A 14,462-nucleotide genomic window follows, 5' to 3' on the forward strand; every position below is an offset into this window, starting at 1 on the left:
TGTAATCCCAAACCCAGAAAGAGTCTTAAACGTAAACTTACACTTTATCTTTAACCCAAAACACAACCCTACTCCTAGCCTTACCCTTGAGTCTAAACGTTACACCAAACTAAAACTAATACCTAACCCTAAACTTCACCCCAAGTTGAAATCTAACCTTAACTGACTCTAATTTCAGCTAGCCTTCAAATTAACTCCAAATCCTCAAGATTGTATGTCAGGGGGCCCTTGAAAGAGGGAAGGTTCAGCCCCCAGAATGCTGCTGAACTTTGTAAGTCTTCTTCAGGGTGACATTTTGCTTTGATGTTCACCCTGGCTCTAAATCTAATGCCAACACTAACTTACCCTCAACCTTAAAACAAACGATTACCCTAATCTTAAATCTAAACATAAACCAACCCCTTACTTTAAAATCGGTCCCAACCCCGACTGTAACCATAACTTTAACCCCAACCCTAAACTAACTATAAACTTAACGTAATGTAGCACTAAGCCTAAGGCTATAACTAATCTTAAGTTTAGCCCTAACCCTAAACCTAGCCCTAACCTTAATCTTAACCATAATCCTAACCGTGAATCTTAGTCTGGGTCTAGCCAGTATCCTAAGCCCTAACACTAACTTTAAACCTAGCATGAACCCTAACCCGAACCCGACTTGCCCTATCCTTAACACTAATTTTACACTAAGCCAAACCCTAAATCTAACATAATTTTCAGTTTGAATCAAATTCTTACCTTAAGTACAAACCTTAACTCTTGGCCTAGCCCTAACACAAACCATAACATTTTAACCCTAAATATGGCCTTTTCCTTAACAGTTAACCTTCATCCTAACCTTACCTCTCACTCAAGCCCTTCACATTTAGCCTAATCCAAGCCCAAACCCTACACTTACCCATATACCTACATCGCTTCCATAAACCCATTCTGAAATCTAGCTTTAATCCAAACTCTGAAATTGGCACTAAGCTTAGTGACTTCTCAAAGTGACTTTAACTTCTCAAAGAAGAGGAACTCTTCATGAAAGCTTAAGCTTCATGAAAGCTTCAATTTGACTTTAAACCTCACTTAAACTTAACTTTACCGCCAACCTTATCCCTGAACTGAAAATTAACCTTAGTGCTAAGCCTAAAGCTAACCTTACTCTTAGCCCTATAACTAACCCTAGATTGGCCTTAGACCTAACGCTAATCATGCCAGTAACACATATCTAAACCTAGCCATCACACTAATCATAACCATAAGTTTAGTCTTAGGTCTTGCAACTAACCTTAAGACACACATTGCAGTCCTGGAAACAGCAGTATTACAGACAGTTGCCAACTTGGATACTCTTATCGCTGTAATAGAATGTCAGCAACCAGAAGCGGATTTGTACAGGTTTGTTGGAAGAATAACAGTGAACCACCAGATGGAAGAAATTGTAAGACCACTGGGTCCTGAAAGTCTCTTGCTTCGTGGAGCCAGGTTAAAAAACAAAAAAGAAATTTTTGGTGTTGCTGTATATACAGGTATGGAAACTAAGATGGCATTAAATTATAAGAGTAAATCACAGAAACAATCAGCAGTAGAGAAGTCCATGAATTCCTCTTTGATCATTTACCTAATAATCCTCCTTTTTAAAGCCATCCTCAGTACTATTCTGAAGTATGCCTGGCAAATGGAAGACAAATGGGATGAACCTTGGTATAACCAAAAAACAGAGCATGAAAGAAACAGCAGTAAGATTCTGAGATTTATTTCAGACTTCCTTGCTTTTCTGGTTCGCTACAATTTAATCATCCCAATTTCACTGTATGTGACAGTTCAGATGCAGAAATTTCTGGGATCCTTTTTTATCGGATGGGATCTTGATCTGTATCATGAAGAAACAGATCAGCGAGCTCAAGTCAATACTTCAGATCTGAATGAGGAACTGGGACAGATGGAATATGTGTTTACAGATAAAACCGGTACATTAACAGAAAATGAAATGCAGTTTTGGGAATGTTCGATTAATGGAATTAAGTACTATGAAATTAATGGCAGTACTGTACCAGAAGGACATACAGCAGATTCTCCAGATGGAATCAGACCAAGACTTCTCAAAGAAGAGGAACTCTTCATGAAAGCAGTCTGTCTCTGTCACAAGGTACAGATCAGTGTTGACCAAACTGACAGCCTTGGAGATAATTCCTGGTTTGCCAATGGAGTATCATCTCAGTTGGACTATTTTGCTTCCTCCCCAGATGAAAAGGCTTTAGTTGAAGCAGCTAGGAGAGTTGGTGTTATATTTACTGGCACTAGTGGAGAAGCTATGGAAATTAAAAGTCTTGGAACACATGAAAGATACAAATTGCTTCATGTTCTGGAGTTTGATGCTGATCAAAGGCAAATGAGTGGGACTGTAGAGTCCCCTTCCCATGAAAAGCTTTTGTTCACTAAAGGAGCAGAATCTGCCATTCTTCTTTACAGTACAAAGGGAGAAATAGACAAAACGAGGATTCATGTTGATGAATTTGCTTTGAGAGGACTGAGAACTCTGTGTGTGGCCTATAGGCGATTCACAGCTCAAGAATATCTTGAAATTGATAAACGCCTAATGGAAGCCAGAACTGCCTTACAACAGCGAGAACAGAAATTAGCAGATGTATCCAATTTCATTGAGAACGATCTGAAATTGCTTGGGGCTACAGGAGTGGAAGACAGACTTCAAGATAAAGTCCAAGAAACTATTGAAGGCTTGAGAACGGTTGGTATCAAGATATGGGTTCTTAATGGAGATATACACGAAACGGCCATCAGCGTGAGCTTATCATGTGGACATTTTCACAGAGTCATGAACATCTTTGAATTTACGCAGCAGAAATCAGACAGTGACTGTGCAGAAAAGCTGAGACAGCTGGCCAAAAGGATACAAGAGGATCATGTGATTCAGCATGGACTCGTTGTAGATGGGACCAGCCTCTCTCTTGCACTCAGGGAACATGAGAAATTATTTATGGAAGTTTGCAGAAATTGTTCTGCTGTGTTATGCTGTCGTATGGCTCCTCTTCAGAAAGCTAAAGTAGTGCGACTGTTAAAAACTTCTCCAGAGAAACCAATAACATTAGCCATTGGTGATGGTGCAAATGATGTAAGCATGATACAAGAGGCACACGTCGGCATCGGAATCATGGGGAAAGAAGGAAGGCAAGCTGTAAGAAACAGTGACTATGCAATAGCAAGATTTAAATTCCTTTCCAAGTTGCTTTTTGTCCATGGCCATTTTTACTATATTAGAATAGCAACCCTTGTACAGTACTTTTTTTATAAGAATGTGTGTTTTATTTCACCGCAGTTTTTACATTAGTTCTTTTGTTTGTTTTCACAACAAGTAAATAAATAGATTTGGTTACTCTTTCCCTTTAAAAGAAATATATACCAATAGTAACAATGGTAATTATTGAATGCTCATGAGTAACACAACCCATTTTATTCACTTGAAAAGTACACCAGAAGCGAAGTTCATTCCCTGCCATGAAGATGTTCAGTCTCCTAACTAAAGAGAAATAGAGAAATACAAGCAGGAAAATCAGAAAGAATAAAATAGAATGTTCAAATGTATAGGGCTCTTCAAAGCCCTACTGAGAACTCACCTCCTCCAGGAGACCTTCCCAAACTGAACTCCCCTATCCCTCTGCTCCCCCTCTCCTCTATTCCCCCCTCCCACTCGCTGCTCTTCCCCATTCCCCTCCCCTCAGCACTGTGCTCATTTGTGTATATTATTTACCTTATTCATTTCGTTAATGAGGTGTATATCTCCTTGATTCTATTTATCTTGATGATGATGTCTTGTTTTGTTTTGTTCTGTTTTACTTTGCTGTCTCTCTCCCCCATTTAGACTGCAAGCCCGTCACTGGGCAGGGATTGTCTCTTATCTGTTGCTGAATTGTACATTCCAAACACGTAGTACGGTGCTCTGCACATAGTAAGCACTCAATAAATACTACTGAATGAACCTAATTTCTGACCCCGACCCTAACCACAAACTAATCCTAATCCACACCCTCAGGTTACCCCTAACTATACCACTAAACCTCAACCTAACCAAAAAACCAAATTCTAACCTGAGACAAAGCCCAAAGTCAACTCCTGACCCTAACTCAAACATTAACCCAATACTTTACTTTGATCAAGCCTTAAGCTTGGCCCTAACCCAAGCCATTTAACCCTACTCTTAGCTTTCAATCTACAACTAACAAAAACACCAATCTTAGACCTTCAGCATAACCTAAAACCCAAACCTAACCCTATCTCTAGACTCAATCTTAGCCCTAGGCTTAGCCTTAAACTTAACCATAACCTTAGCCCTACGTCCAGCATCAATTCTACAACTACCAATAACTCCAACCCTACCTTTAACACGACTCAAAATTCAAGCATAAGCCTATCATTGTATCATTGCGGCCTAGGTCAAACCTGATTCTGGCGATAAACATAAACTCAAACTTAAACACAATCTTGACTATAGTCCTATCCTGAACTCTGAACTTAAACCTAACCCTAACATTATCATTTACCCAAACTTAACACGAAGGGTAATTCTCACTCACCTTAACCCTAGTCTGAGGCTTAGCCCTAAACCTCCCACAAAACTTAAACCAACTTATTCATCATCATAAGAGTAATGATTAAAAAACTAACATTTGTTAAACCAAATGCTGGAATAGATACAAGGGCATCAGGTAAGAAACTCTCAGTGTCTCACTGTCTTGATCCCCATATTACAGATGAAGGAATTGAGATTTGGAGAAATTAAGAGATTTGGGCAAAATCACAGAGTGGACTTGTAGCAAGATATTCCAAACATTAATTGTACCCTTATATTGAGCCTCATCCTTTACAATAAGCTTAACCTTAAGCAAAACCCTTCCCTTCAAATTTGCCCTAGTGGTATGGCTAACCCTAAACCAACTCAAAATTTAGCTCCAACCTTAGTCCTAACCTTAATCGTAGCTCTAGCAATAACCCTAAAACACTAATGCAAAACTTAAATACAAAATGGACAATCAGCTCTAATCCTAGCTATAAACTGAACAAAACCCATAAACTAAATATTGGGAAGAAACCCACGTTAACAATTTTTTTGGTTATTTTGCTTACTTAGTAAAATGGCAAATGCAAAACACTTGACTACTGATGGGCTCATCCTACAGAACATACTAGATTGTAGGCATCTTTTCTATCAAGTATGTTACGTGGAGCTTAGCAGTTTACGTTTCATGAAGCTCTCAGCTCTCTTTACCTGCCTGTGGGGTATCAACATAAAGGCTTCAACAGAATGGAAAAATAGCACACACTCTACATATATTCACTTAGCAGTCCAGAGGAAAAATTATTTTTAGAGAGAACTACACTTCTTTTGGGCTGAACAGTACTGCTGAACAAGTATCAATTTAGATATTTTCTGGGTCAGGATTACTGTTGTACAAGGAACTGAATACTTGTAATTTCCAGAAGAGTTCTTATAGCATACCGTGCCAAGCGAGTTTCAAAGAAACCGGTTTCATTATTAAGATTGAGCGAAACGTACAATAATTGATTTTTAGTTACCTTGCATATTTAACAAGATAGAAGACAAATGGCACATGTAGAACACTAGACTACAAAACATAGTAGAACGAAGGCGTCTTCTGTTTCTGTATGAACTTTTTTTAACATGTAACAAGAACATTTAAAGTTTATTGAAAATTTTTATGAGAACTTGGTTCCACGGGAGTTTCATCACAAGTGACTTTTTCAGAATAAGGGAAAAGCACATTCTAACTTATTTAAGAAGAAAAATGACTCATGAGAGAACTAGGTTCTTTTTGTGTGCGACTGAACTGTTGTTTTACATGGCCCTGAAGATATAAAATTTCAAGAAGAGGTCAAATAGTATTTCGTGTCATAAGAGTTTCCCTAAGTTTTCTTATTTAAGTTGCCCCTTTAGCAGGATATAAGAAAAAACAGTTCATGCAGAACACCATATTCCAAGTATGTTGGATACCACTGTTCAAGGATCGTTGTAGGCATCTTCTTTTTCCATATGAATTATGTTATCTGGAGTTGATCAGTCGAAGTCTCATGAAGCTCCCACATACTTCGGGCCAGAGGGGTAACAACCTTAGTGATCTTTACAGAATGGAGATAACACCCATTCACTCTTACTTAGCAGACTGGAAGAAAAGCCACTTATGCAGATGACTAAACTCCAGGTGGTTCGAGGTCATTCCTGCCCTGCCCCCACCGGGGATCTGGGAATCCAGAGGAGCCAGCCGGGGGCAGATAAAAACCGGGCAGCTGCCCTCTTGTGGCAACTGTGGAGTATTACAAGGGTGCTCAACCAATACTTCAGTCGTTTTCCCTTTGTCATCTTCTAAGTTGCCCACTTAGCAGAACAGGAGAAAAATAGTTCATGCAGAAAACCATATTCCATGTTCGTTTCATACTACCGTTCAATGATAGGCATCTTCTGTTTGCATATGAACTATTTTATGTGGAGTTGAGTTGTTAAAGTTTAATGAAACTCTCAATTCTCATTTCCTGCTAGTGGGGTTTCAAAAACAAATTCACGCTTACTTAGCAGGCTAGGAGAAAAATGACTCATGCAGAGGACTTCATTCTTTTTGTGCTGAACACTGCTGGAGAAGGATCGTGCAGGTGTCTTCTGTACCTCTAATACTGTAATCAATATAACTAAATATTTTGTTCATTCAGTCGTGTTTACTGAGCACTTTATGTGTACAAAACACAGGACTTCGTGCTTGGAAGTCCAGAAACACGCAGAAACCCCAAACCTGCAAGACATGGAGGCAATCCTTTCTCAACAACGGGCTCAGAGTTTTAAAGGGAGAGAAAGACAGGGAAAAAAAAAACAAGCAGTGAAACAATTTCCAATATTCACAATTGCCAAAAGAGCTTTTATAGGTTTTCGTGGTATGCAGGATTCAACACAAGCGACTTTATTATTAAGATACACACATCAATTAATTTTTGGATATCTTGCCTTCTTAGCAAGATAGAGGTAAAATAGGCCATGCAAAACACAAAACTACTGATGGGTTGTGAACTACAGAAAATACTAGAGTTTAGAACCCTTCTGTATCAACTATTTTAGAGAAGCAGCTTGGCTCAGTGGCAAGAGCCCGGGCTTGGGAGTCAGATGCCATGAGTTTGAATCCCGCCTGCGCCGCTTGCCAGCTGTGTGACTTTAGGCAAGTTGCTTAACTTCTCTGTGCCTCAGTTCACTCACCTGCAAAATGGGGATTAAAACTATGAGCCCCACGTGGGACAACCTTATCACCTTGTATCCCCCCAGCGCTTAGAACAGTGCTCTGCACATAGTAAGCACTTAACAAATACCAACATTATTAACTATTTTAAATGGAGCTGAGCAGTTGACGTTTCATGAAGTTCTCAGATCTCCTTTCTTGTCTGTGGGATAAAAACTTCAACACAATGAAAAAAACTGCATATTAGCTCAACACATTCTCACTTAGCAGTTAGAAGAAAAATGCCACATGAAGAAGATTACATTCCTTTTGTGCTGAACATTGCTGGACAAGGATAATGTAAATAGCTTCTGTACATGGAACTGAATATTTGCAATTTCCAGAAGTGTTCTTATAGCATTTCATGCCATGCTAGTTTCAATGCAATCATTCTTTTTATTACAACTGAGGGAAAAAAACAACCCTGAATCTTTTAGTTAACTTGTTGACTTAGCAAGATAGAAGAACAATAGTCCATTTCAAATTCGAGACAGCGAGGATCATTGTTGGCAACTTCTGGTTCTGTACATACTATTTTGCAAAGAAAGAACATTTGAAGTTAATGAAAGTTGTCAAGAGCATTTATCAATATTGTTGTTGCATATGAAACAGAACCTTTGCAATGAGAAGAAGAGTTATTTTGGCCTTTCGTAACACGGGTTTCAAAGCAACTGGCTTTATTATCAAGATTGAGAGAAATGCTCATTAATGAAAAACTCTTCTACAAAGTACAAATGTTCAGTTTCATGTGCAACAGCATCACTGATAAATGTTACTCAGTGTTCTTCACAGAAGGAACCTAGTACCCCTTTATTCTTTTTTCTTCCAGCCCGCATAGTAAGGGTGAATATGCTGACCGACTTGTGCGTTGTCTCCATTCTGTAAAAACCACTTACCTTGCATTGTCTTTTGACCCAAAATGTTTTATGGCACCTTCGTTAATCTTCAACTTTTCCCTCCATGCAAAACAGTGCACACAAGAACAGAAGCCTGCACTCTAGCAGCTCATCAGTAGTGTAAGTAGTGTAGGGTTTACTCTAAGTAAACTCTAAGAAACTAAGTAACTGTAAATACATGCAAGTTAACAAAAAAAAACCTTCATTACTGTGTTTTTCTCTCAATCTTAGTAATTAAGCGGCTTGGGCTGAAATTCGCATTGGAACGAAATGTTATAAGAACTCTTCTGGAAATTGCAAATATTCACTTCCATGGAAAACAGTAATTCAGGCACAGAAGACATTTACACTGATCCTTGTCCAGCACTCTTCAGCACAAAAGGAGTGTTGTCTTCTGCCAGAGTCGTTTTTCTCTTAGCCTAAGCAAGAGTGAATGTGAGCAATGAATATATGTGTTTGGTTTTTACACACTGTGTTTTAGTCTTTTTGTTGAAATCCCACTGGCACGAAATGAGATCTGAGAGCTTCATGAACTTTCAACTGCTCAGCTCCACATAAAAGAGTTCACGTAAAAAGGGAAGATACCTACAATGATTCTGGAACTCTAGTATACCGCACACCAGGAATAGGATGTTCTGCATGTTGCTTTTTTCTCCTATCCCGCTAAATCGTATTAATCTATTATTTTAATTGAATATATTTTTCTCTCGATTATATGAAATCATTTGCATTCAAACCTACCTGGCACAAAATATTATAGAAGAGGATCATGAAACTTCAACTGTTCAGTTCCACGTGAAACATTAGTAGAGAAACAGAAGAAGGTTACAATGATCTTATTAGTATAACTTGCCATGCTCCAGGAGAATAGTCTCGTGCACGTGCCTATTTTTGTTCTGTGTTGTTCGGTAAGCCCGTTGAATAGGAAAGCCAATTCAGTGTCCGTTTCTCTTCTTCCTACGAAAGACATTTAACTTGTAACCCATATGGCACAAAATGCCATGGGCAGTCTTCTTCACATTTCAAATGGTCGTTATTTGACAACAGCATTTCAGTAACCCAAGATAGCTACAGTGAACCTTGCTTCACAGAGTTCAGTGCAAAGGGAACTTAATCTTGGCAACAGTCATTTTTCTTCTAGCTTTCTAAGAAAGGGTGAATAAGTTCACTGAGTGCCTGCTTTCTCCACTCTGTAGAAAAGTTCACTTGCACTGAAATCCTTTGGCCACAAAATGTTAACTGGGAACTCCATGAGATTTCAGATGTTTCATACTACGTCAGATTGTTTATATAGAAATAAAAAATGCCTACCCCCACCCTTGTGCTACAGCACAAAGCCCAACAGCTCGGCATCTGCTAATTTTCTTCTTTACTGCTAAGTAGGTGGGTTTCCTTAACTGGTTTACTAAATTCAGAGTGATGAGGGTACGTATGTTTCTGTCCAAGACACTTGCGTTAAAAACCGCATGTCGCAAAATGCCAAATCAACTCTGCTTCAAATTGCAAATATTAGGTTTCGTGTGCAACAGAAATATTCTTCACAGAAGAGAATGTGCGTTTTCTGTATTCTGTAAAACTCACCTGTACTGAAACACCTCTGCCACGAAATGTTAAATGAGAGCTTCATGTAATTTCTGAAGTTCAGTTCCATGTGAAAATACAATACTACAAACAGAGACAAGGAATACACTGATCCTTGCGTTGTAGAATATGGCCTAACGAGAGTGTAGCCTTCGGCATATACCATTTTCTTTCTACCCTGCTAAATAGACAAGTTGGTTTTAAAAAAGTGTGTTACTCTCAATCTTATCAAAGCCCCTTGCGTTTGAAACCCTTATGGCACGAAATGTCTATTGAACTCTTCTTGAAAACGCAGATGTTCAGTTCCATGTACAAAAGTAATACAGTAACAGAACGTAGCCTTGAATGTGTTTTGAGCACATATGGAGCATGGTCCGCGGCATCAGTCATTTTTCTTCTAGCCTCCAAATTTAAGAGTGAATGTGTTTTCTCCATTCTGTGAAACTCACTTGTATTGAAACCCTCCCTGCACAAAATGTTAAATGGAAGCTTTTTGAAATTTCAAAATTTTTACTTCCATTTAAAATAATAATACAGAAATGGAAGATGCTTGCACTGCATCACAAGTGTAGTAATCTTCATGCACCATTTTTTCTTCCCGCCTTCTAAGAAAGCAAGGTATGCAAGAAAGTTTATAGAATGTGCTTCTCTCGATCCTATCAAAACCTTGAAACTCATATGCTATATTGCACTCTTCTTGAAATTTCAAATGCTCAGTTCCAGGTACAACAGCAATGTAGTAACAAGAGAGATCTAGACTTATCCTTGCCCTCCATCAGAAGTCTAGTTTTTTGCAAGTTATTGTTCTTCTCCCCTACTAAGTAATGAAGTTAAGGGAAAGCGTGTTTCCCTCTATTCTGTAAAAGCCAATTGTGTTTATCTTCGACTGACATGAAATGTCAAATGGTCTCCCTTTGAAGTTTCAACTGTTCACCTCCATATGGAAGTTATAATAATAATGATAATGACAGTATTTGCTAAGTGCTTACTATGTGCCCAGCTTTGTTCTAAGCCCTGGAGTAAAGGTAGTGTTTTCTGTCTGTCTCTTGTGGGTTTCACAGTCTTAATCTTCACTTTACAGGTGAGGTCACTGAGGCACAGAGAAGTCAAGGTCCCACAGAAGACAAGTGGCAGAGGAGGGATTAGAACCAATGACCTCTGACTTTCAGGCCCGTGCTCTTTGCACTGGGCCCCGCTGTATTTCAGAAGTAAACCTTGTTTGCTCTAACTGGATGTTATCTAGAGTGCTGCCCACCTTACAGATTTCAGCACTGCCACAGGGGTTGAAGTAGGTTCCCTTCGGTATCTTGCCATTTTTCCTCTCTCTCGTTTGGTACAGATGTTAAGTGAATGTGTGTTACTCTCCACCACAGCAAACATCACTTGCGTTGAACTCTCTCTAGCTGGAAATTCCAAATGCATCCTTCTGGAAATCAACAATGTTCAGTTATTTTACTTCTACCTTACCTCTACCTTCTACCTTACTAAGTAATGAAGTTGAGGGAAAGCATGTTTCCCTCTATTCTGTAAAAGCCAATTGAGTTGATCTTCGACTGACATGAAATGCCAAATGGCCTCCCCTCGAGGTTTCAACTGTTCAGCTCCATATAGAAATTATAATGATAATGATAATGACAGTATTTGCTAAGTGCTTACTATGTGCCCAGCTTTGTTCTAAGCCCTGGAGTAAAGGTAGTGTTTTCTGTCTGTCTCCTGTGGGTTTCACAGTCAATCTTCACTTTACAGGTGAGGTCACTGAGGCACAGAGAAGTCAAGGTCCCACAGAAGACAAGTGGCAGAGGAGGGATTAGAACCAATGACCTCTGACTTTCAGGTCCGTGCTCTTTGCACTGGGTCCTGCTGTTTTTCAGAAGTAAACGTTATTTGCTCTAACTGGAAGTTATCTAGAGTGCTGCCCACCTTACAGGGTTCAGCACTGCAGCGGGGGTTAAGGTAAGTTCTCTTCGGTATCTTGCCATTTTTCCTCTCTCTCGTTTGATACAGATGTTAAGTGAATGTGTGTTACTCTCCACCCCAGCAACCATCACCTGCGTTGAACCCTCTCTAGCTGGAAATTCCAAATGCATTCTTCTGGAAATGAACAATGTTCAGTTCCTGGTAAAATAGTAACAGAAGATATCTACACTGATCGTCGTCCCGTAGTGTAAATCCAATCTAGAATTTAGTCTTATGGATCTACCATTTGTCTCCTATCTTGCTTTGAAGCAATTTTAGACAATGTGTGAATCGGTTTATTTTGTCACATTTGAATGGCTTTATAGAGAAGCACACTTGATGCAGTAAGAATCTTGTAACGACCAGGCTCCTGGTTTTCTATTTTATTCCTATTTCATTCTCGTGGTATCAAAACTGTGCATCAGTTAAAGAAAAAGGATGCTGTGCTGTATAGTTTAAGACTTTATCTCAAAACATGTAAGGTTATGCTAATCAGTACGCGTGGACTAATGTGTGGTCTATACTCTCCTTACAGAACGTCAAGATGAGTCAAAACTCGAGGCACCATTCTCTAGCAGGTGATGTCTTTGGCATTAAATGCCAAAAAAAAAAAAAACGTTTTAGGAATTCCAAATTTTCACTTCTCAATAACATGGTTTTACAGTCACAAAAGAGAGCTACACTGATCCTTGCCGTGCAGTATACATCAATTCAGATGTCTAGAGTTCTGCATGTGTCATCTTTCGTCTATCCTGCTAAGTAAGAAATTGAGTGGATTATGTATTTCCCACCAATCTGTCAAAGTCGTTGCGTTGAAACTCCCCTTTTACCACAAAATGAAAAAGGGGCTCTTCTTGAAATTTTAAGTGTTCAGTTCCATGAAGAAAGTATCTAGAGTAAAAGAAGATGTCTCTACACAGATCCTTGCCTTGCAGTGTACAGCCCTTCTGTAATCGAGTTTCCTGCATGGGTCGTATTTCTTCTATCTTGCAAGTTGAGTAAATGTGTGATGCTGTCCATTTTCTCAAAAGCTTTAACCCTAACGGAAACTTTAAAAGCAATCCTAATGTTAAGTCCTATCCTTACCACCAGACCTAATCTTTACCCTAGCCCTAGAGTTAAACCTAACCGTAAGCTCACCATAAACCAAAGACCCTGCCCCTATAATAATAATAATGTTGGTATTTGTTAAGCGCTTACTATGTGCCAAGCACTGCTCTAAGCGCTGGGGTAGACACAGGGGAATCAGGTTGTCCCACGTGGGGCTCACAGTCTTAATCCCCATTTTACAGATGAGGTAACTGAGGCACAGAGAAGTTAAGTGACTCGCCCACAGTCACACAGCTGACAAGTGGCAGAGCCGGGAGTCAAACTCATGACCTCTGACTCCGAAGCCCAAGCTCTTTCCACTGAGCCACGCTGCTTCCAATCCGGAGTCCTAACCCTAGGCCAATCCCTAACCCCAACCCTATACCTAAATCTGGCCAGGCTCTAAAGTCTAGCCCTAACCCTAGCCATACCTTATCCCTACCTTCGACTTCAGTTTACAACTAACCATAAAAACAACCCTGGAACCTCACCATAACCTAAACCCTAATCCTAAACCTACCTCTACTCCCAATCTTAGCCCTAAACGTAGCTCTAACCTTATAGAGAATCCTAGCCCTAGGCACAGGCTGAAGCCTACAACTAACAATACCGTTAACACAAGCCTTAAATGCTAACTCCAACCCTAACAGTAAGTACAAACCGAGACTGGAGCATTAGCTAACCCTATACCTAAACAAAAACCAAACTCAGCCTTAGATCTAGTCCTAGTATTAAGCGTAGCCGTATTATTAAACTTCACCTAACCCAAACACCAACCTTGTCTTGAAGATGAGACCTAAACATAGCCTTCAGCTTGCAACTAACTTAACCTGAACTCTAAACCCAGCTCCCAATTCAGTACTAACCTTAATCCTAACTCCCGAGCTAACCCTTAAAGCCCGAGCCTTGAGCTAACTTGAAGCTTAATGCCAATCCTTAAATCGATCCCTAACACTTGACCCGAAATATAATCCTAACCTTAGAAAGAGTCTTAAACATAACCTTAGGCTTTATCCTTAACCCTACCCTAGACACAACCCTAGTCCTTACCTTACTCTTAGGCCTAAACATAACATCAAACTACTCTTAATCCTTAACCCTAAACTTCACCCCTAGTTAAAATCTAACGCTAACACTACTGACTCTAATTTCAGCTAATGTTCAAATTAACTCCAAATCCTCAGGGTTGAATGTCCGAGGGCCTGTGGAGAGGGGAACTTTCAGCTCCAAGAATGGTGCTCAACTTGTAAATCTTCTTCAGGGTGACATACTGCCCTGGCTCTAAACCTATTGTCAACGTTACCCTACCCCTAACCCTAAAGTAAACTCTCACTCTAATCTTAGATCTAAGCATAAAACTAACCTTAACACTGGTCCTAAACCCGATTTACACCATAATCTTAGCCCTAACCCTAAACTATCAACCTAACATTAACCACAACCACTGCACTAGGTTTATGGCTAACATTAAACCTAGGTTTAGCCCTAATGCTAAGCGAAATCCTAACTTTAATCTTAACCTTATACTTGAATATGAACCTTACTCTGGGTCTAGCCAGTAGCTTACCATGAACACTAACTGTAACTCAACTTACCCTGTCCTTAACCCTAACCTTAACTCTAGGCTAAACCCTAATGGCACCATTAATCTTCAGTCTGTCAAATT

General features: G+C 39.5%; 1 protein-coding gene across 1 annotated transcript; it reads left to right on the plus strand.

Moving 5' to 3' along the window:
• Positions 1–256: 256 nt before the first annotated feature.
• LOC114807441 (probable phospholipid-transporting ATPase IF) lies at positions 257–14,081 on the plus strand. The gene is given in 7 exon segments (XM_029053359.1): positions 257–271; positions 1,169–3,355; positions 4,434–4,559; positions 5,178–5,277; positions 5,942–5,997; positions 12,133–12,184; positions 13,951–14,081. Coding segments are annotated over 7 exon segments (2,667 nt in total).
• The last annotated feature ends 381 nt before the right edge of the window (positions 14,082–14,462 follow it).

This window comes from Ornithorhynchus anatinus, chromosome X2 (assembly GCF_004115215.2).
Source record: "Ornithorhynchus anatinus isolate Pmale09 chromosome X2, mOrnAna1.pri.v4, whole genome shotgun sequence".
Lineage (NCBI taxonomy): Eukaryota > Metazoa > Chordata > Mammalia > Monotremata > Ornithorhynchidae > Ornithorhynchus > Ornithorhynchus anatinus.